Genomic DNA, 22,913 nt, shown 5'->3' with positions numbered 1-22,913 from the left:
ACTCGATATTGTGCAAGCAGTGAGCGAGTGAAGTGGCGATTGCTTCATCGACATCATTCCAGTGCAGATCCAGCAGCTTCATCTAGATACAAACAAAACTATAATTTGTAAACTAGAGAAAGTTTGTGACTCTGTGTTCTGTATGTTCGTTGCAAGAGAAACGCGTAGGCTGGCGTGGCGAACGATCGCTGCTCTGTCTGGGATGAGACGGAGCATAAACGCGTCGCTTTACGTTATTGCACCTTACTGAGGAAACACAATTCGGCGCTCGGGATACGAAGGTAATAATCGTGTGGAACAAAGGACGTCGAGCGACGGGCATCGCGATCCTTGCACAATAAAACACCACAAATAGGGTTTGGAGAAGACGATAGAAAATACCTAATGAATATCAGCCATTTCTGTTTAACGGAAAGTAATAATTACGTTGCTATATATTGTAACTTAGTTAATTTAAAGTAACAGAAGTGTTCTATCCATGCAAGCCACTTAGTTGTGATAAAATCAGCGACGAATAACATGATGACTATCGTTCAATCTATAAGCGATAAGCACCTTATTGTACAATTGCACATAATCGCCAAAAACGCTTCAGTGGCGGCAATTGTAAATATTCGCCAAAAACGCTTCAGTGGTGGTAAAGTAATTAAAATTTATTATTTTGTTGATTGAAATTTGTGGATCGCTTTAAATCATTTGGTAACTCTAAGTTAGGGATGACCAACCTTATATATTAAAGGGCCGCATTGCCACTTTAAAAATTTCGATGGGCCGCAAAGCCTAAGAAATTCATGGGGTGACGTCATAAGTTACGTCATATAAACACCCGCTCTTCGGGAGTGAACTCGTGAGCAAATATGAAAGTAAATGTCGGACTTATTGTACAAAGCGCGAAAAAAATTGAGTTAACATTCCGTATCATGCCATGGTAGGACACCTCCGGGCTGATATATCCCCTTTAAACCAGCGGTTCTCAACCAGTGGGTCTAAGGACATTTAAGGTGGGCCACAGACCAATTAAAAAAAATAGATTTAGTTTCATTTGTGTCACTATATTTAATTTTACACGAATAATGGTTTGGGGAGGAAGAAATGTAAATTTATTGTTCAGCCGCAAGTATTTCACTAATGCACGGTTGAATAAATAACCTGTTTTGAAATATGTTATGCCGTGTTTTGTTTTAAACCTGTTTAAAGTTTTTTCTTTCATAAAAATTTATTGGGCCACAGAATTTTTTGGCATCGTAAGTGGGCCACGAAAGAAAAAAGGTGAGAACCACTGCTTTAAACGGTCCGCAAAAACACACATTTTGAAAAACACACACCTTTCTCGACAACGATGGGTGCGTAAGTGTTCGATGGCTGTTGAAATACGGCTTTACACTCAACTATAGTCTTAGTAGTTTAGGCCTCCATCAAATACTGCGCGTTCTACACGTTTTGATGATAGTCGAAACAATTGTTTTAATAAAGGCTACTGGAAGTGAGAAGGAGTGATGGGCCGCACGTAAACAGCAGGCGAGTGGCGTGTTGGACATCACTGCACTAAGGAGACTTTATAATTTAGCGTTAAAATAACTCTAATTAACACTTTTCCAATCTGTCTGAATATGACATAAACCTTTCATCGGAATAATTCCTAAATAGCCAAAATACCGCTTGAAACTGTAGGGAGAGGTATGGGACAATCGGGGACATGGGTCTCATCGGCCGTTATGTTGTTGACGTTTGAGCGCCCTCGTTAAATCGGCGCCATTATAGGGCGCCGCTGTTTTTGCACCGGATTGTATGTCCCTGTTTGGAGTTAGTGGGGGGTTATGGTACCTTTAAGTGGACTTAATTTAGCTCTCAAATGAATTAAATCAACACTTACCCTATCTAGTGACATGCTGATGTATATGCGCTTATATATTGCGCACATAAGAACCTGTATTCTGTACGTTATTGGCGAGGACGAGTTATTGCCACATTGCATTTTATACGTTTTTCTTTCTGCGGATTCGTGTATAATGGTTATGACGTAATAATTGTCAGGATAAAATAAAGTTGTCCCTTGTTTTCAAACGCAGGGGGCGTGACCCCTCGTTCCCCAGGAATAGAAGCCAGTGTTTTAAGGTAAATATAAAATATATGGTTAGAAGGAAATGTCACAAACCGGTTGTTTTAGTTCCTCGATTGACTTGGCCAACGTTTGTATCGCAGCATTTGAAAGCTTACAATCCTCAAGTTCCAGCTTCTCAATATTGTGGATGGCAGCAGATATTGCTCGAGCACTCTCATCATCAACTTCGTTGCGGCGAAGATTGAGTGATTTGATCTGTGGGTGAGATGAAACTTTGGATTTAATAAACAATTTTACAACAAAGGTCAGGGTTGGGATGTTCACAGTATAATACCTGGGTATTATAGGTTAGTAGGTTTCCAATCTAAAACACCAAATCCAAGTATATTTTCGTTTATTTATTTTTATTTTATATGGAAATTAATTATAACGTTTATTTATTTTTATTTTATATGGAAATTAATTATAATGATAAAATCATTTATTCGCAAAACAGTTTCCTAAACATTTATATTGTAAAAACAAGAAAAGGTCAAAGTTAAAACATTGGCTATTTAAAATATTTTTGCATGAATTGTAATCGGTTATAACATAAAAAATAAACAAAAACATGATAAAACTAGACGGGGGTGCGGTTATTGTATATTTTGTGTGGTCCCTTATAAATAGCGTTACTTATCACGGTTGCTTTCAAATATTATTAATTTGACTTTGGTTTGTGGTTTAGTATAAACGTTGCATGTTCCATAGTTTCCTTAACTTGTTTCTGCAAAAAACAGATATGGGCCGAAAACTTCCAGCCTTAACTTATGTCTTAGATGTGACAGGGGTAGTTGCCAGGGTTTAATTTTCGTATACGTAAGTTTGGTGAAGACTATGCAAAATTAATTTTAGAATCGTTTTGAAATCAAAATATTTTATTTATTTATTTCTATTTTTGCCGCTTCAAAACAAAAATCCCATTCCCAGAGACAGTGACAAACTGGCACTTGATGCCTAAAAGCAGGGGCGTGCATAACACAAAGTTGTAAAAAATAAAATTGTATTTGAAGCACGATAAAAGATCAAGTATATTCATGTCATCAAACAAATATTTTTAACATTTAATGAAGTAAACAAAAAAACTACAGAAAAATAAGTCATTCAAAAAAGTCAAACAAATCACTTAAAAACAGTGAAGTTCACTTAAAGTAAATACAACACTGCTGATTGTCGTATACAAAGTCTACCTTAAAGTTTAAGCACAGCTGAATAAAATTATAAGTATATATTTTTGTAATGAACTTTGATATTCTTGCTACGTCTAACATAGAGAGTATACAAGAGTGTTTAAAACTGGGCGTTGTGAATGCATGAAAATGTGTAATTAAACTCAAAATTCTACCTTGAAAAGCAGGGGCATTTCCCAAATATGTGTATTCGGATTAGACCACGGGCCACTTGTATATCTCGTCGTTTACATGTTAGTGCAGTAGTCGGCAAACTTTTTGTTGCGGCCCAAAGTCGTCTTTTCAGAGCTACTTAAAGGCCCACTAGTTTAAACCACTACGAAAACAGTGGCGAATTCAGGGGGATATTTGGTTTTAAGGTGAAATATTCTACGGCGCTTAATGGCCAAAACACTGCCATGCTATAATATAAAACATTATATAAAAAAAAGGAAAAAATTGTGTTTACATAGAGTTAAGGTTGGCAAAAAATATAGTTTTACAGGCTCACAAAGACCACATTTGGCGCGTGGGTCTTTCCAAGCTGAGCCAATTTAAAACATTATATGCAACACCAATTGTTAAAATAAAGTGCAATGAATGTACGGCTATCATGCGGCCAACAACTACGGTACATGATAACACCAAGCTATTCAAAAATAACTCGCGGTCTACAGTTGGCCTACCACTGTGTTAGTGACAACCACAAAAAATTGCTCACACACGTACGTTAAACCAAACAATGCCACCTTAAAAGCGACGAATTTTCTCAGCTGTGGAAACTTATTTAGATCGAGATGTTAGCGATAAAAAACTACTTTTTAGCTGCGCATCGGAAATTTGTTTCTTTTTTTACAACTCACATGAACATTGAAATTGAATATAAAACAAGTGCATTTCAAATGGGCGAAAAAGATTAAACGGACATTTTTAATAAGCTTTATTTACATGGCCATAAGTAGCTATTCGAAAGCATTTAAAGAACAAAAAAATTGCAGCGCAATTCACTTTCACACAAAGTTGTGTACTTTCTGCAACAACATCCAAAACACATTTTGTTAGCAAGTCACATTCTATTCTAATTCTAATAAACTAAAAATTACATTCTATATAAGGCGACCTAGACTAAGGAACAGTCGGGAAGTTTCAATATTTTAAAAGTTACCTGAATGTTTAGTGGTGCGGGCAAAAAAACAAAGCACACCACGGGCCACATATTTTGGTTCCGCGGGCCGCAAGCTTTACTTTTAAGAAAACTTTCAAGCTTTGTTGACTTATGGTCCAATCTGGCGACATAGTTCACGAACGTCATATAAATGAAGCTTCTAGCAATGCCTACCTGTTTTACGATGGGTGAAACTTGGCCTTGCCTCTTCATGTATTACCGTAACAACAAATTTAATTACGGCAAGGTATTTGGGAAATGATCGAAAAATATAATTTACGTGGATAATTGGTACGGCCATGTTATTAAATTTGGGCCAGGGACATGTTTAAAAAGCAAATATAATCATTCTCTTAAAATAATTTAACGCATATTGTTTGCTATGCTTTTGCCATTTTACTCGGTAAATTTTTACCATGGCTTGGTCCGAGCAATCACTGTTAAAACAGGCTTTAAATCTGTAGTTTCGAGCAATATGAAAAACTCTTATCAATTAATGAAGAAAACAATTGCGAAATGCTTGCATTTGCATTCTATACGTATTTCTTTGTGCCGGGTCGTGTATAATGGTTATGACGTAATAATAGCCAGGGCAAAATATAGTTTTTTTCTTTATGCGCGGACCTGTATAACACATATCTAGGGCAGTGGTTCTCAAACTGGGGTCCGCGAGACAATTTTCTTGGACCGCGAAGCACCTAACAAAAAATCAACACGACGCTCCTGAAGAAGAAAACTTTTTGCACAATAAAATTTTCAGGCAACTTACTTTTCCAAGCTTGATTAGCTGTTCATTCAAGTTATTGTACGCTTTGAGTTGAATTGTCCTTTGTGACGTCATAGTGTTGTGTTGTGCAGCTAATGAGAATTACGTTTTTACAGCTTGCTGCGCTAAAACTGTGGGCTGTACGGTCACGGTTTTAAAACTGTTTGTGATGTCTTCACTTAAATAAAGTGATTCGTTAGAGGTTAACATAGCCGAGTTGATAGCTAAGAAGCAAGTGCACCCGTCCCATTGATATCATTAAAAACAACGTGTTTTTTTGTGTATTTTTGTCTATATTTTTAAGGAACGTGAGCAATTAAAAAATTGCTTCGGGACCGTTGCGTAATTTTTTTAAAAAGTTTGAAAACCACTGACCTAGGGGTTAACAATATAGTTGCCCCTTGTTTCCAAACGCAGGGGGCGTGACCCCTCGTTCCCCAGGAATAGACGCCAGTATTTTAAGGTAAATATAAAATATATGGTTACAAGGAAATGTCACCAACCGGTTGTTTTAGTTCCTTGATTGACTTGGCCAACGTTTGCATCGCAGCATTTGAAAGCTGACAACTCCAAAGTATCAGCTTCTCAATATTGTGGATGGCAGCAGATATTGCACGAGCACTCTCATCATCAACTTCGTTGCCGCTAAGATCGAGTGATTTGATCTGTAGGTGAGATGAAACTTTAGATTTAATAAACATTTTTAACACAAAGGTCAGGGTTGGGGTAAGAATGTTAACAGTATAACACCTGGGTATTAAAGGTTAGTAGGTGTTCAATCTAAAATACCGAATCCAATTATATTTTCGTTTATTTATTTTTATTTTATATGGAAATTAATTATAACGCACCCTTCAGTGATAAAATCATTTATTCGCAAAACAGTTTCCTAAGCATTTATATTGTAAAAACAAGAAAAGGTTAAAGTTAAAATCATTGGCTATTTAAAATATTTTTGCATGAATTGTAATCGGTTATAACATAAAAAATAAACAAAAACATGATAAAACTAGACGGGGGTGCGGTTGTTGTATATTTTGTGTGGACCATTATAAATAGCGTTACTTATCAGGGTTGCTTTCAAATATTGTTAATTTGACTTTGGTTTGTGGTTTAGTATAAACGTTGCATGTTCCATAGTTTCCTTAACTTGTTTCTGCAAAAAACAGATATGGGCCGAAAACTTCCAGCCTTAACTTATGTCTTAGATGTGACAGGGGTAGTTGCCAGGGTTTAATTTTCGTATACGTAAGTTTGGTGAAGACTATGCAAAATTAATTTTAGAATCGTTTTGCAATCAAAATATTTTATTTATTTATTTCTATTTTTTCCGCTTCAAAACAAAATCCCATTCCCAGAGACAGTGACAAACTGGCACTTGATGCCTAAAAGCAGGGGCGTGTATAACACAAAGTTGTAAAAAATAAAATTGTATTTGAAGCACGATAAAAGATCAAGTATATTCATGTCATCAAACAAATATTTTTCACATTTAATGAAGTAAACAAAAAAACTACAGAAAAATAAGTCATTCAAAAAATTCAAGCAAATCATTTAAAAACAGTGAAGTTCACTTAAAGTAAATACAACACTGCTGATTGTCGTATACAAAGTCTACCTTAAAGTTTAAGCACAGCTGAATAAAATTATAAGTATATATTTTTGTAATGAACTTTGATATTCTTGCTACGTCTAACATAGAGAGTATACAAGAGTGTTTAAAACTGGGCGTTGTGTGAAAGTTGATGTCCACTGAAGTCTTTATCAGTTTACAAACAATAAACACAACGATGGTTACAAAACCTTAGTTCCTTAATTCGAATGAATCACACAAAGTTATCAACACTAATAGCAATAAACACAGAATAAATATAAAACTTAATTTACACCGCAACAGAGTAGATGTTACCACTAACACAGGCGCGTCTCAAATGAAGGGCAAACAAGACACGTTTAAACGAGACACGTACATGCTCTAGGCAAAGCGCGCCACTAGGAGCAGTGTTGAAATAAAATAAAACACTAAGGTTAACATTGTGAATGCATGAAAATGTGTAATTAAACACAAAATTCTACCTTGAAAAGCAGGGGCATTTCCCAAATATGTGTATTCGGATTAGACCACGGGCCACTTGCATATCTCGTCGTCTACATGTTAGTGCAGTGGTCGGCAAACTTTTTGTTGCGGCCCAAAGTCGTCTTTTCAGAGCTACTTAAAGGCCCACTACTTAAAACCACTACGAAAACAGTGGCGGATTCAGGGGGATATTTGGTTTTAAGGTGAAATATTCTACGGCGCTTAATGGCCAAAACACTGCCAATGCTATAATATAAAACATATAAAAAAAAAATTGTGTTTACATAGAGTTAAGGTTGGCAAAAAATATAGTTTTACAGGCTCACAAAGACCACATTTGGCGCGTGGGTCATCGAAGCTGAGCCAATTTAAAACATTATATGCAACACCAATTGTTAAAACAAAGTGCAATGAATGTACGGCTATCATGCGGCCAACAACTACGGTACATGATAACACCAAGCTATTCAAAAATAACTCGCGGTCCACAGTTGGCCTACCACTGTGTTAGTGACAACCACAAAAAATTGCTCACACACGTACGTTAAACCGAACAATGCCACCTTAAAAGCGACGAATTTTCTCAGCTGTGGAAACTTATTTAGATCGAGATGTTAGCGATAAAAAACTACTTTTTAGCTGCGCATCGGAAATTTGTTTCTTTTTTTACAACTCACATGAACATAGAAATTGAATATAAAACAAGTACATTTCAAATGTGCGAAAAAGATTAAACGGACATTTTTAATAAGCTTTCTTTACATGGCCATAAGTAGCTATTCGAAAGCTTTTAAAGAACAAAAAAATTGCAGCGCAATTCACTTTCACACAAAGTTGTGTACTTTCTGCAACAACATCCAAAACACATTTTGTTAGCAAGTCACATTCTATTTTAATTCTAATAAACTAAAAATTTACATGCTATATAAGGCGACCTAGACTAAGGAACAGTCAGGAAGTTTCAATATTTTAAAAGTTACCTGAATGTTTAGTGGTGCGGGCAAAAAACCAAAGCACACCACGGGCCACATATTTTGGTTCCGCGGGCCGCATTTGACCCGCGGGCCGCAAGCTTTACTTTTAAGAAAACTTTCAAGCTTTGTTGACTTATGGTCCAATCTGGCGACATAGTTCACGAACGTCATATAAATGAAGCTTCTAGCAATGCCTACCTGCTTTACGATGGGTGAAACTTGGCCTTGCCTCTTCATGTATTACCGTAACAACAAATTTAATTACGGCAAGGTATTTGGGAAATGATCGAAAAATATAGTTTACGTAGATAATGCGTACGGCCATGTTATTAAATTTGGGCCAGGGACATGTTTAAAAAGCAAATATAATCATTCTCTTAAAATAATTTAACGCATATTGTTTGCTATGCTTTTGCCATTTTACTCGGTAAATTTTTACCATGGCTTGGTCCGAGCAATCACTATTGAAACATACTTTAAATCTGTAGTTTCGAGCAATATGAAAAACTCTTATCAATTAATGAAGAAAACAATTGCGAAATGCTTGCATTTGCATTCTATGCGTATTTCTTTGTGCCGGGTCGTGTATAATGGTTATGACGTAATAATAGCCAGGGCAAAATATAGTTTTTTTCTTTATGCGCGGACCTGTATAACACATATCACCTAGGGCAGTGGTTCTCAAACTGGGGTCCGCGAGACAATTTTCTTGGACCGCGAAGCACCTAACAAAAAATCAACACGACGCTCCTGAAGAAGAAAACTTTTTGCACAATAAAATTTTCAGGCAACTTACTTTTCCAAGCTTGATTAGCTGTTCATTCAAGTTATTGTACGCTTTGAGTTGAATTGTCCTTTGTGACGTCATAGTGTTGTGTTGTGCAGCTAATGAGAATTACGTTTTTACAGCTTGCTGCGCTAAAACTGTGGGCTGTACGGTCACGGTTTTAAAACTGTTTGTGATGTCTTCACTTAAATAAAGTGATTCGTTAGAGGTTAACATAGCCGAGTTGATAGCTAAGAAGCAAGTGCACCCGTCCCATTGATACCATTAAAAACAACGTGTTTTTTTTGTGTATTTTTGTCTATATTTTTAAGGAACGTGAGCAATTAAAACATTGCTTCGGGACCGTTGCGTAATTTTTTTTAAAAAGTTTGAGAACCACTGACCTAGGGGTTAACAATATAGTTGCCCCTTGTTTTCAAACGCAGGGGGCGTGACCCCTCGTTCCCCAGGAATAGACGACAATGTTTGAAGGTAAATATAAAATATATGGTTACGAGGAAATGTCACCAACCGGTTGTTTTAGTTCCTTGATTGACTTGGCCAACGTTTGCATCGCAGCATTTGAAAGCTCACAACCCTCAAGTTTCAGCTCCTCAATATTGTGGATGGCAGCAGATATTGCACGAGCACTCTCATCATCAACTTTGTTGTTGCGAAGATTGAGTGATTTGATCTGTGGGTGAGATGAAACTTTGGATTTAATAAACATTTTACCACAAAGGTCAGGGTCAGGGTAAGGATGTTCACAGTATAACACCTGGGTATTAAAGGTTAGTAGGTGTTCAATCTAAAATACCGAATCCAATTATATTTTCGTTTATTTATTTTTATTTTATATGGAAATTAATTATAACGCACCCTTCAGTGTTAAAATCATTTATTCGCAAAACAGTTTCCTAAGCATTTATATTGTAAAAACAAGAAAAGGTTAAAGTTAAAATCATTGGCTATTTAAAATATTTTTGCATGAATTGTAATCGGTTATAACATAAAAAATAAACAAAAACATGATAAAACTAGACGGGGGTGCGGTTGTTGTATATTTTGTGTGGACCATTATAAATAGCGTTACTTATCAGGGTTGCTTTCAAATATTGTTAATTTGACTTTGGTTTGTGGTTTAGTATAAACGTTGCATGTTCCATAGTTTCCTTAACTTGTTTCTGCAAAAAACAGATATGGGCCGAAAACTTCCAGCCTTAAAACTTATGTCTTAGATGTGACAGGGGTAGTTGCCAGGGTTTAATTTTCGTATACGTAAGTTTGGTGAAGACTATGCAAAATTAATTTTAGAATCGTTTTGCAATCAAAATATTTTATTTATTTACTTCTATTTTTGCCGCTTCAAAACAAAAATCCCATTCCCAGAGACAGTGACAAACTGGCACTTGATGCCTAAAAGCAGGGGCGTGTATAACACAAAGTTGTAAAAAATAAAATTGTATTTGAAGCACGATAAAAGATCAAGTATATTCATGTCATCAAACAAATATTTTTCACATTTAATGGAGTAAACAAAAAAACTACAGAAAAATAAGTCATTCAAAAAATTAAAACAAATCATTTAAAAACAGTGAAGTTCACTTAAAGTAAATACAACACTGCTGATTGTCGTATACAAAGTCTACCTTAAAGTTTAAGCACAGCTGAATAAAATTATAAGTATATATTTCTGTAATGAACTTTGATATTCTTGCTACGTCTAACATAGAGAGTATACAAGAGTGTTTAAAACTGGGCGTTGTGAATGCATGAAAATATGTAATTAAACTCAGAATTCTACCTTGAAAAGCAGGGGCATTTCCCAAATATGTGTATTCGGATTAGACCACGGGCCACTTGTATATCTCGTCGTTTACCTGTTAGTGCAGTAGTCGGCAAACTTTTTGTTGCGGCCCAAAGTCGTCTTTTCAGAGCTACTTAAAGGCCCACTACTTTAAACCACTTACGAAAACAGTGGCGGATTCAGGGGGATATTTGGTTTTAAGGTGAAATATTCTACGGCGCTTAATGGCCAAAACACTGCCATGCTATAATATAAAACATTATATAAAAAATAAGGAATTTGTGTTTACATAGAGTTAAGGTTGACAAAAAATATAGTTTTACAGGCTCACAAGACCACATTTGGCGCGTGGGTCTTTCCAAGCTGAGCCAATTTAAAACATTATATGCAACACCAATTGTTAAAATAAAGTGCAACGAATGTACGACTGTCATGCGGCCAACAACTACGGTACATGATAACACCAAGCTATTCAAAAATAACTCGCGGTCTACAGTTGGCCTACCACTGTGTTAGTGACAACCACAAAAAATTGCTCACACACGTACGTTAAACCGAACAATGCCACCTTAAAAGCGACGAATTTTCTCAGCAGTGGAAACTTATTTAGATCAAGATGTTAGCGGTAAAAAACTACGTTTTAGCTGCGCATCGGAAATTTGTTTCTTTTTTTACAACTCACATGAACATTGAAATTGAATATAAAACAATTACATTTCAAATGGGCGAAAAAGATTAAACGGACATTTTTAATATGCTCTCTTTACATGGCCATAAGTAGCTATTCGAAAGCATTTCAAGAACAAAAAAATTGTAGCGCAATTCACTTTCACACAAAGTTGTGTACTTTCTGCAACAACATCCAAAACACATTTTGTTAGCAGGTTACATTCTATTTTAATTCTAATAAACTAAAAATTTACATGTTATATAAGGCGACCTAGACTAAGGAACAGTCGGGAAGTTTCAATATTTTAAAAGTTACCTGAATGTTTAGTGGTGCGGGCAAAAAACCAAAGCACACCACGGGCCACATATTTTGGTTACGCGGGCCGCAAGCTTTACTTTTAAGAAAACTTTCAAGCTTTGTTGACTTATGGTCCAATCTGGCGACATAGTTCACGAACGTCATATAAATGAAGTTTCTAGCAATGCTTCTCTGCTTTACGATGGGTGAAACTTGGCCTTGCCTCTTCATGTATTAACGTAACAATAAATTCGATTACGGCAAGGTATTTGGGAAATGATCGAAACATATAATTTACGTGGATAATTGGCACGGACATGTTATTAAATTTAAGCCAGGGACATGTTTAAAAAGCAAATATAATCATTCTCTTAAAATAATTTAACGCATATTGTTTGCTATGCTTTTGCCATTTTACTCGGTAAATTTTTACCATGGCTTGGTCCGAGCAATCACTTTTGAAACATACTTTAAATCTGTAGTTTCGAGCAATATGAAAAACTGTTATCAATTAATGAAGAAAACAATTGCGAAATGCTTGCATTTGCATTCTATACGTATTTTTTTGTGCCGGGTCGTGTATAATGGTTATGACGTAATCATAGCCAGGGCAAAATATAGTTTTTTCTTTATGCGCGGACCTGTATAACACATTTCACATAGGGGTTAACAATATAGTTGCCCCTTGTTTTCAAACGCAGGGGGCGTGACCCCTCGTTCCCCAGGAATAGACGCCAGTGTTTTAAGGTAAATATAAAACAAATGGTTACAAGGAAATGTCACGAACCGGTTGTTTTAGTTCCTTGATTGACTTGGCCAACGTTTGCATCGCAGCATTTGAAAGCTTACAATCCTTAAGTACCAGCTCCTTAATATTGTGGATGGCAGCAGATATTGCACGAGCACTCTCATCATCAACTTCGTTGCCGCTAAGATCGAGTGATTTGATCTGTGGGTGAGATGAAATTTTGGATTTAACAAACATTTAGACAATCACCAGCGCCCACTGGTGGCGGGCATCCCCTCCAACAAATTAATTGTGATTGTTGGACTCCCCTGACACACCCATCGTGGTGTCTTTGGGTGGCGATAGAGAGGCAATTTGTTATTTTTTGGGGGGACTTCACTTGTTTAACTTCAACTTAAGTATGCCAGCGGCTTACCAGGATCCAAGGGACGAGTATTCAAATTACTGTAGCGACCAAACGCAGTGGGAACACTTCCCGGTGTATTTCACCACACAACTTAACCCGGGATGCTTAGAATTGTAAATAAAAAAATCCATTCAATTAAGGCCAGTGAAGTATGATAATAATCTGACATCTGAGCCGATCTAATGTGTGCTTTACAAGTGAGCTCGTGTCATGTTGGTTGACGAACGGCAGGGAAGTGACACAAGACCCTTCAATAAATTAAATAGGACACAATATGGCGACTAACTAGTGTAAGTAAAAAAAATTAGACTTAGAGCATGTTTAGGAAAGAACAAACAAATCAGGTTGTGTGACTGCTAACTTGTTGTCTTAAAATTTGAATAAAAGATTAGAGCTGACAACAATATATAGTAACATTATTGACTCACTGGTTTGTGAAGTAGAGCAATGGCGTAAGCAAGTTCTTGTAAATCATCACTTGATAATTTTGAACGCAGATTAATTTGATCAAAATGTTGCAAGCAAAGAGAGAGGATTGCCACAACATCAGATCTTGGTAGATTTGGTTGCAACACAACAAATTCTTTAATGGTGAAAGTCCTTAACTAAAAACAAATTTGAAAAGATACATAAAAACAGAAAATGCGATTTATGTGCAATGTTTTTTCACCTTATAAAATACATTATTTGAAATCGCTGAACAAATCGCTTTTGATGAAATAATAATGAAATACTATATTTCTTGTAACCTGGACGTAAATATGTAGCCTCGATAATTCAAACAGTAAACGAGAGAATGATGTCAAACAAAACAAAAAGGCGATTTCAGGGGCAAGTATGTGTATGACGTGCTTAGCCAAGTGTAGCGCGCTATAGCGAGTATTTATTTGATCCATTTCAGACACAACATTAAACATTGCGTTTGGGTTATATGTTCATTTTGAATTGTACACTGCTGGGTCCCAATACCTGCGGTAAAAGTTTTAAGCTGTTACGCCAAAAGATTTTTACTTACTTTGCTTGATAAGAATTTTAGTTTTGCAAAAGCTAAAAAAATACTTTGATTTTTTATGATCACCCAGATAATTTCGATAAATTCGGACACAACTAGTTTCAAATAGTCAAGGAACAACCAGCGCCTTTGATGTTTTAAAATGTAGGCAAATGTTTTATATTAGTCTTCTTGTATATGTTACTTGATCCTTATGTTACTTTATTCTTTACTGTTGGTTACATATTAACAATCATTGTTTATAATCATCGGCTAGCTATCACACGAGCAAATTTACACGGACATGCTAAGACGTAATATACGATAGTGATGAAGAGCCCACAGCATGATGGATTAGACTCCAGCCATAATAATGAAAATATCAACGTCGGAATACAAAACACAGTTCGGAATAAGACCTAAATGTAGCTTTCAGTCGAAATGACGTCAGACACGGAATAAGACAACCCTTCGAAATGATACCTGAATGGCCGCGATTATTTATTTAACCTTTCATCTAGGCCCGGACTCCACCACTTACTTCCCTAATCGTTTCAACCCTAACCCATTTTCTAACTCCACTAATAACCTGAACAAGGGCAAACAATCCGGCGCCAAAACAGTGGCGACCTAACGACACCGTTCAAACTAGGGTAACCCAAACGTCCAATTTGTTAAATCACGTAAATTCAGGTAAATTTCGCCATTTATTGCGCTTATTGCAGCGGTAGTTGCTTATCGCCGGGAATTAAAATTAAACTGGTAAATATCTGTTTGTTCTGGAAAACGCCAGGTATTTTTTTAAGTACAGGATATTTGTAGAGTTACCTTAGATTTGTTCACAACCAGTTTTTCCATCAGATCAGTTTCATGATTTCCAATCACGACATCACCATGCTTGGATATTTTGCCTTCATGGATCACATATGAAGTCAAGACAAGCTGATCAATGTTGCACTTGGACAAAGCATCTATTCCTGACTTGCCGATAATGTTTCCAGTGAGATCAAGCGTAGAAAGCTATAAAATAACAAAATGAAGATTTTGTCAGTTTTCCGTGCACTCGCGGACCCCCTGGAACCTTCTCATGGAGCCCTTGGGGGCAGTGGACCCATGGTTGATATAAGCCATATATTGCGCACAACATTGGCGCGGACGAGTTTTTACCACTTTGCTACGTATTTTTATATGCGCGGACGTGGATAATAATTATGATCTAATAATCACCTAGGGGTTAAAAATATAGTTGCCCCTTGTTAACAAACGCAGGGGGCGTGACCCCTCGTTCCCCAAGCCAGTGTTTTAAAGTAAATATAAAATTTATGGTTACAAGAAAATGTCGCAAACCGGTTGTTTAAGTTCCTTGATTGACTTGACCAACGTTTGCATCGCAGCATTTGAAAGCTTACAATCCTTAAGTACCAGCTCCTTAATATTGTGGATGGCAGCAGATATTGCACAAGCACTCTCATCATCAACTTTGCTGTTGCTTAGATCGAGTGATTTGATCTGTGGGTGAGAAGAAACTTTGGATTAAATAAACATTTAAACGGTCATTAGCGCCCACTGGTGGCGGACATCCCCCCAAATAAATGAAGCAAGTGATTGTTTAAAATGTCGCGCCTATTGTTTGACTCCCCCCCCCCCCCTCTTCCCCGACACACCCATCTTGGTGCCGTAGGGTGGAGATATTCTATGTAATTACAGCAGAGAATTAGCTGTCGCTCACCAAAGCCAAATATCGCGAACGTGCCTAGTTATGAAACGCTTTGAAAGTTGACGACAACGGCTCTATATAGCCACAACAATAATTTTAAAACTTTTATTCACATTAAAGGTAACACGAAAAAGCAGGCCTAGGTTCCACAACCAAGAACCAGTTTGTAGGAACTAGAGTTCGAATTGGCGAGCGACCGATTTACCCTAGTATCGAACGAGTAGCGATACTACCGGTCGGCATCCCGGTATCGGCTCCGATCCCACAATATCGGAAATCCCTAGCCTATTATATTGTATTGTATCATGTTCAATGTTTATGTAAGTTTGCGGAAGTCTAATGCTGAAGCCGATGGTTTAAAATAAGGTTTGGACATCTAACATATAAACCAAAAAGCAAACATATTTTCTAGGAGGGCTAAAAAAGCAAAAATATTTGTTTAAACCGCACACCATTTTGAATGTCTAAATAGTTTTGTTAACCCTAGGGTGTACCGACTGTACCGTGCATACCGGTTTAAGAGCACTAAAATAGAGCATTAACCAGTTTAATTCTAACTGGTAAAGCTGTAAAATGCGCGACAATTCGCAAAATCACTTTATATTGCAACATACAGCTTTCTCGTACTTGTATAAACATATTAAAACGCGAACAACACAGACTCGTATGTCACAAACCGGTTGTTTTAGTTCTTCGATTGACTTGGCCAACGTTTGTATCGCAGCATTTGAAAGCTTACATCCTTTAAGTTTGAGCTCCTCAAATTTGTGGATGGCAGCAGATATTGCACGAGCACTCTCATCATCAACTTTGTGGCCGCTTAGATCGAGTGATTTGATCTGTGGGCGAGATGAAACTGTTGGATCGGTTTTGGAATACATGTTTTTTTAAACATTTTATAAATACTAACCTGAAATCTGTTTGCTGGAAATATACCTGCCAGCATAAATAAGCTTCCATGACAAAACGTACAAGACGGACTAAGCTTTAAGCTATGTTTGGTTGAAGAAATGTTTAGAATGTAAGCAATGTTTGCAATGTCAACAGGCAGAATATTTCCAGTTAATAGGAGTTCCTGTGGAAGGAATTTACAAACACTGCTGCTCATATCTTGGTCATCAGTTTCATGCAGACAGCTTAAAATCGCTTTAGGGCACTTCGGACTTTTCTGTTTTTGCAGTTTGTTTATGGTTGGTTGTTTAAGTTTTTCCTTTCTCTGTTTCCATTTGTTGACATCTGAAGGATGATCGGTTTGCCCATGGGACAAATAACTCACAGCTGTGTTTTTGACAGTTTCATTGCAAAGACCAAACGAGAATTTAGCCACAACTTCCCATCTACTTGTGGTGATATTTTTCAAGCCAGATTGAAATTCTTTGTCAGTTGAAATTAGCATAAAATAAATAGATGCAAACAGTTCCAGCCAAATTAGGTGCGAAAAACTGCAGCGCTTTGAATAATCCAATATCACCATTGTATAAGGGTCTTTGATAACAAAAGAAGAAAGAATGTCCTGAAAAGTTACTTTATCTATCTTTACATCCGCAAGATCTGATTGGTCAAACACAATCTTCCGCTTGATTAACCCATTCCATGCCAACTTACAAATTTTTTTTAAAGTATCTCCAACTTTAGTGGAATGCTTAACTAAACCAGACTCTATGTAATGACCCAAGCCCTCTACATAAAGATCAGTAAGTGAGATAAAGTGAAGCTCTTTTTTTTCGTTATTCAAAAGCTTTTGGTAGATGACAAAACAAATAAAAATGCATTTTGCAGGAACGTAGCATGAAAGTGCTACATCTTGGTTGCATTCCAGAAAGGCCAAAGCTTCTTCACTTTTATCTAGACAAATTTGCTTGCAAAGAGCAATCTGAGAATTTTTACTTAATCCCAAAACCTCAACAACAAATGGACGACGAAAGCCTAATTCAATTTCCAAAAAATGACGTTGTCTTGAGGTGAACAGTTTTTTAGCAAGAGGAATCCATTCTCCCTTCATTAGACCAAGCAAGAGTTGAAAGGGGTTATGCTTTTCCAACGGGTCAAGGTTTTTCAATTTGCCTGCCTCCCAATCTGTATCAGCCTCATCCAAGCCATCAAATACAATAAACACTGAATCACAATTAAGTAAATCGAAAATTTCTTTTTCCCTATACCCTAGATCCCTAATCTTTGTGGTGGCTGAGTCCAGTACATTGTTCAACAAGAACTCTACCAAAGTCACATCATTTGTGAAATCTAACTCTTTGACAACAAAGTAAAACACCCAAGTGGCTTTGGGTACATTATGAAGTTCTCCGGCAATTGCTTTAATAGTCATAACTTTGGAAAGTGTGGTTTTTCCTATGCCAGGCTGCCCAATGAGAGCAACTACATTACTTTGTTTTTCTAAAAAGTATTTTTTCGCAATTTCAGACATATTGAAAGTCTGATTTTCGGCAGATTTTTTTGCTGCTGAGAATACTTGTTCACAAGTGACATCGTTGTCTTCCTCCAAGCTGATCTTTGCGTAATCATCATGTCTGTTGTAATGTCCGTCTTCATCCGTGTATTCTGCTACTTGTTGCTTTTCCTTCTCATCAATTGTTCGTGTGACTTTATCAGTTATCTCCAGAGGTAATATTTTTATATTTTGTCTAATAAATGTAGGAATGTTGTGGAATCCACAAACTATTTGCGCTGAAGTCAACAGTAATTTTCTAATATCTTCAGCTACACCTAAACAAATCAAGTAAAAAAAATACTTACTGAGATTTTATGTCTGAACAGGATGTAGCGGGCAGCAGTGCTATGGATATTTCACGACTTGCTCCCCTCTGAGCCTGTACGGCTCAGTTGGTAGAGCGACACTCCCAGTATGGCAGAAGTCGTGAGCCTGCTCTGCTTGCATGAAATTCCTGGTTAGGCCAACTAATTTCGTTCAGCCTTTTCGGAGGCATTATGAGTATACTAACCCGTCAGAATAACAGTAAAGTAATATAAATAACTTTTATGCTGTCTTTAGAGCCTGATATCTTTGTTTGGATAATGTAATTGTTTTATTTATCAGTTGTTTAAAAGCAAAATAATGTTTTGTTACTATTTTTTGATACTAACAAACTTACTTGTTTGTTAACTTTACACAAATGCCAAACACTTACAGTTGGTAGGAATGGGTTGGTCTGAGTCAGCAGATTTGCTTGATGTAGTTGCTGGGTAATTGTGGATTATTTGCTGCTCTATGTTGGTGATGATTTGATTGCCAACATTTGAATCAGTTATATTGGTGTGTTGTAGCCAAATATCTAAAGGGTTGAATAAATTGGACATTTGCAAATAATTTGTGACAAACACTGACTCCAGTGCTTCTCAAACTGTGTGCTTTAAAAGATTTTTATGCACACTCAACAGTTTTCTTTAGTGGGGTAGATAACCTATGTGTTCAACACTAAGGCATGTAAGACTTAAATGCACATTTATTATTTAACAGACAAATGATTATATTATGGTAATTAACCATTTCATTACTCTGTAACACAAATGAATACTTTTTTTTCTAGTGCAAGTTAAAAGTTTTGAAAACAACTGATTTATATATTTAAGTAAAATTTCAAAACTACAATCACACTGTCACATGATTTTCCATGAAACAACACAAAATAAATTGAAACAAAGCTTTCCCAATAAACGTGTAACACATTAAAACGGAAAATATTCCTTGTTTGCTTTCTGGTACAGTATAAGTATACTCCATTAGCATTACCATAACTATGTTAAAATCAATAAAGATTTAATTAAAAAACGTTACATTTGAATAGATTGTTTCACACTTTGCTACAACCCATAATCAGTAAGTCCTAAAATAGAGTGTTTTATATATTTATAAGCATTAACTTTTATGTGTTTTTACAGCTGTTTTAGGTTGTAGTTAATAGACTAATTTTAAAACACTACTTACCCATGGTATTAGCAGGATTGTAAGTTTTTATAATATCTCTCCCGGCCTGCTGGGCGTAGTCTGCATAAACATTAAAAATTACCAAGATGTGGCTAGATACACTTTATTTCATATTTTTATCAGGTTTATTTTATTGAATTTGACATTTATATATTTTTGTTAAATTTGAGACTACAAATAATAAATGAGATATGCATTTGTAAAATTGTGGAATTATGTGCTTGGCTGGCATTTAGTGACTGTGTTCTAATTTTTTATCACAACTGTGCACTGATTTTAATGCGTTTTTCCTGAAAATTTAAATTTGACAATATCCTAAAAATGTAATGTGCTAGAGAAAAACTTCAGAATCAGAGAAAAAATAATCTTAAATTAAACGCTCACAGTCTCGTTTAAAAAAAAAGGGTAAATTTTGTTTATCAGTGTAATTAATGTATATAATAAGCTGACCAGGAATAACAATTACCTTCTGCTTGCATTGTGATTTGCTTGGGATTGGAATCGGCATTTTGCTCTTGAGGGACTGTAAAACAATAAAAACATGTTCACAACTAAGACCAGGTGGTGTCTTAAACATAATACACTAATATCGCTCGATTTTTACTTTTTTAAAGATAGCAAATCAACTTTTATGTAAAATTAAAAAAGTAAGAACAACGTTTAAATAGCTATTTTTATATTATTATTTATGAATAAAAATGTTTAAGCTTTTTTTTACCACCTGCTGTTCAAAATACTTTCTTAAAAGCCATTTATATGCAAAATCGAACCCAAAATGTAAAAGCTTTTTTGGCGTTTATACTGTTGATAAAAACAGCTATGGCAAGTTTTCTCTAATGCATATGTCTCATATTACGAAATGAACTGCCTAAAAAATCGCTTCAATAACCGCCTCAATGTGCTTTTATAGCCTACTAGTTTTTCGAAGGACAAAAACATAAATCTATTATATTTTTGTTAAGATCATACGATTATTCGCACTTTTACATTTACAACCTTTTTTGTCAATTTGCCAGATTGCATTTTAATTAACATTTATAAAAATAATTCATGCTCTTATATTGTTTAAAGGGTTAAAGTTAAAGGGCTGAGTAAAATAAGGAAGTCAAACCAAACAAGACTTTTATGAACCGTTTTTAGGCTAAATTTTTTAAACCTTAGCTGAGCCATTTTTGTAGCTGTTTTCATTTTTTTACAAGGAGGTTATCTATCTTAGGTTATCTATCACCAATAAAAAACAACAAAAAATAAGTCAAGTTTTGACTTTGGAAATCCCAAACACCTGCACATAACCTAAAAAAAATAAACCAGTAAATTTAGTTTCAAACTATTTTCCCTAATTCAAAGCATTTCCAAAATATTTTTGCGATCAGGTTAACTTTTATTCATTATTTTTTATCATGCTGGTAATTTAAAAAAACTGTTTTTAGAAAAAAAAATTGTTGTTTTTAAGCTTTAGAAATAAGCTAAACAAATGGTTTGGGATAACCACTATAAAAAAACTGAATGTATGCTGTAACAACGGAAAAATAATAGAAAAACCAATGCATAATGTTAAATAAAAAGTTGCTATTTTATTGTTTAGAGCAGTGATTCTTAACCTTGTGGCCCACTTGCTTACCTGTAAAAATACAAAAATTATTTCACAGACTGCTAATCAGAATTTTGAAGGCACAACTTTTTACTGAGATAACTATAGGAAATGTCATTAATAAACAAATTTAGAGCTAAAGTGACAATTACTCGAAGCGATTCTGGTAGTTTTACATGGTCTTACTCGAGTACCAAGCCCGACTTCTTAGGCCTGGTACCGGAGGTTAAAAATATTGGTTTGGAACACTGGTTGTCAACCTTTCGTAACAAAAGCGACATTCGGTCATGTCTTCGTTGAACTAAAGCCTACTCTGAGCAACCTAAATGACTATACTTGAAAAAAACTTTGTGTTACAATATAATTTAAACCTGTGTTTAAAGTTACATATTTACTGCACACTGTCTACTGGCCTATTATGTAGTTATACCTATATCTATTACATTTAATGATAAGCTTTTCTTTGTTAATTTTAAAAGATATTATCAGAAATTGTTTAAACCAACCTTCTTGTTCCATTCTTTCCACCTCACAAAAATCAAAAGAGCGACGTCGATCTTGGTGGTGAGGATGTCGATAAGTTTTGACAAAGTATGTGGCCTGGAAAATATTAAGTATTCTATGTGCCAAACAACACTTTGTGGCTATGGCAACTCAACTAATCAACTTTCAATATTTCTTGTTTTAAATGGTCATAACATCATTATCGTTTTATGTTTGGACTTTTGCAAAAAATTGAACCAGTAAGGCCAGTGACAAATAGTATTGAACAGTTGTTCTCAACTTGGGTTAGCGGTTCTCGAGTGGCCGCGAAACGGTTTAATAGGGACTGCAAAGAAGTAGCTGAGTTAATAATGTTTTTACTCGGTGCTAAAAAATGAAAACATGCTTCTATATCAACCATATAAAAGGCCTATCTCTATGAAATCAAAAACCATACAAGGAAAAAGCTGATTTGAAATATTTGTGCAATTTTGATTATAAACTTTAAAACCTGCAGCTGATCTGCTGTGACATCAGATATGACCTAGTTGTGTTTAAACTGTTGTGTTTTTCAGGAAAAACCACCCCTACCCTCCCACCGTAACACCCCCCCACCAAAACCACCCCTGCCGGAGATCATGCCGAGAATGTAAGTATCACTAACATCACTGCTTTAAATCGAATTCAAATATAAGGCGGGTTCTGTATATATCAACCATGTGCATAAAGATAAAAAAGAAAAGAGAAATAATGGTGACTTGGTTATTGGATGCATCAGTCCATTCTTCAGTTACGGTCACTAACTTGTTTAGTAGGTTTTGTTGGAGAAAATATAAAACAATAAATAGAAAAAAATTCTAGTTTTGTTGAAATATTTTGTGTTAGTGTGAATATATGTTATGTTTGCAGTGTTTCAGTCCATTTTCTTGAAATAGATTAGCTGATTTTGTCCATAATTAAAACTGGGCCGTGAATCACCTAAAAAGTTGCCAGGGCCAATATAAACTTTCAGAATGGGTTGAGAACTACTGGTTGAGCTTTCTACTTAATAAACAAAAAAGTGTATTACAAATGTTTTAAGTTGCAACAGAAATATTGTAAAGTTGCACCAGCATCTAAACTCACCGAGGTTCCAGGTTTTTCCGATTCTTCTTCTTCTTGTGATTGGTTGCTTCCATCGCTGTTATTTTTGACCCTTCCTGCAACAATAAACAAAACTTTTAGTGTCACGGTAAAATACTGTAC

General features: G+C 35.7%; 2 protein-coding genes across 2 annotated transcripts in view; both read right to left on the bottom strand.

Moving 5' to 3' along the window:
- The window catches only part of LOC146170418 (uncharacterized), a 131,051-nt gene that overhangs the window by 98,576 nt on the left and 9,562 nt on the right, over positions 1 to 22,913 (bottom strand). The window lies entirely within an intron of this gene.
- LOC146170419 (NACHT, LRR and PYD domains-containing protein 6-like) lies at positions 1,817 to 22,846 on the bottom strand. The gene is made up of 14 exons (XM_083391808.1): positions 22,794 to 22,846; positions 21,692 to 21,785; positions 21,196 to 21,215; positions 20,877 to 20,887; positions 20,061 to 20,117; positions 19,595 to 19,654; positions 18,798 to 18,941; positions 16,565 to 18,375; positions 16,332 to 16,493; positions 15,285 to 15,446; positions 12,580 to 12,741; positions 9,551 to 9,712; positions 5,688 to 5,866; positions 1,817 to 2,396 (listed from the first exon to the last, which is right to left on the bottom strand). The coding sequence occupies exons 1-14, from the start codon at positions 22,844 to 22,846 to the stop codon at positions 2,135 to 2,137; spliced, it is 3,339 nt and encodes a 1,112-aa protein (XP_083247934.1). The 3' UTR covers positions 1,817 to 2,134.

The sequence above is a fragment of the Ascidiella aspersa genome, chromosome 1 (genome assembly GCF_963924565.1).
Source record: "Ascidiella aspersa chromosome 1, kaAscAspe10.2, whole genome shotgun sequence".
Lineage (NCBI taxonomy): Eukaryota > Metazoa > Chordata > Ascidiacea > Phlebobranchia > Ascidiidae > Ascidiella > Ascidiella aspersa.
Note: the sequence above shows the minus strand (reverse complement) of the source record. Positions and strands in the feature narration are given on the sequence as shown.

Bases quoted from the DNA above. Each gene is read 5' to 3' on its own strand.
- LOC146170419 (XM_083391808.1), bottom strand. From the start codon at position 22,846: ATGGAAGCAACCAATCACAAGAAGAAGAAGAATCGGAAAAACCTGGAA. The intron at 21,786-22,793 runs GTGAGTTTAGAT...AATATTTTCCAG, and splicing joins CGGAAAAACCTGGAACCTCG to GCCACATACTTTGTCAAAAC. The intron at 12,742-15,284 runs GTTTGCGACATT...TCTCACCCACAG, and splicing joins TCAAGGAACTTAAACAACCG to ATCAAATCACTCGATCTTAG.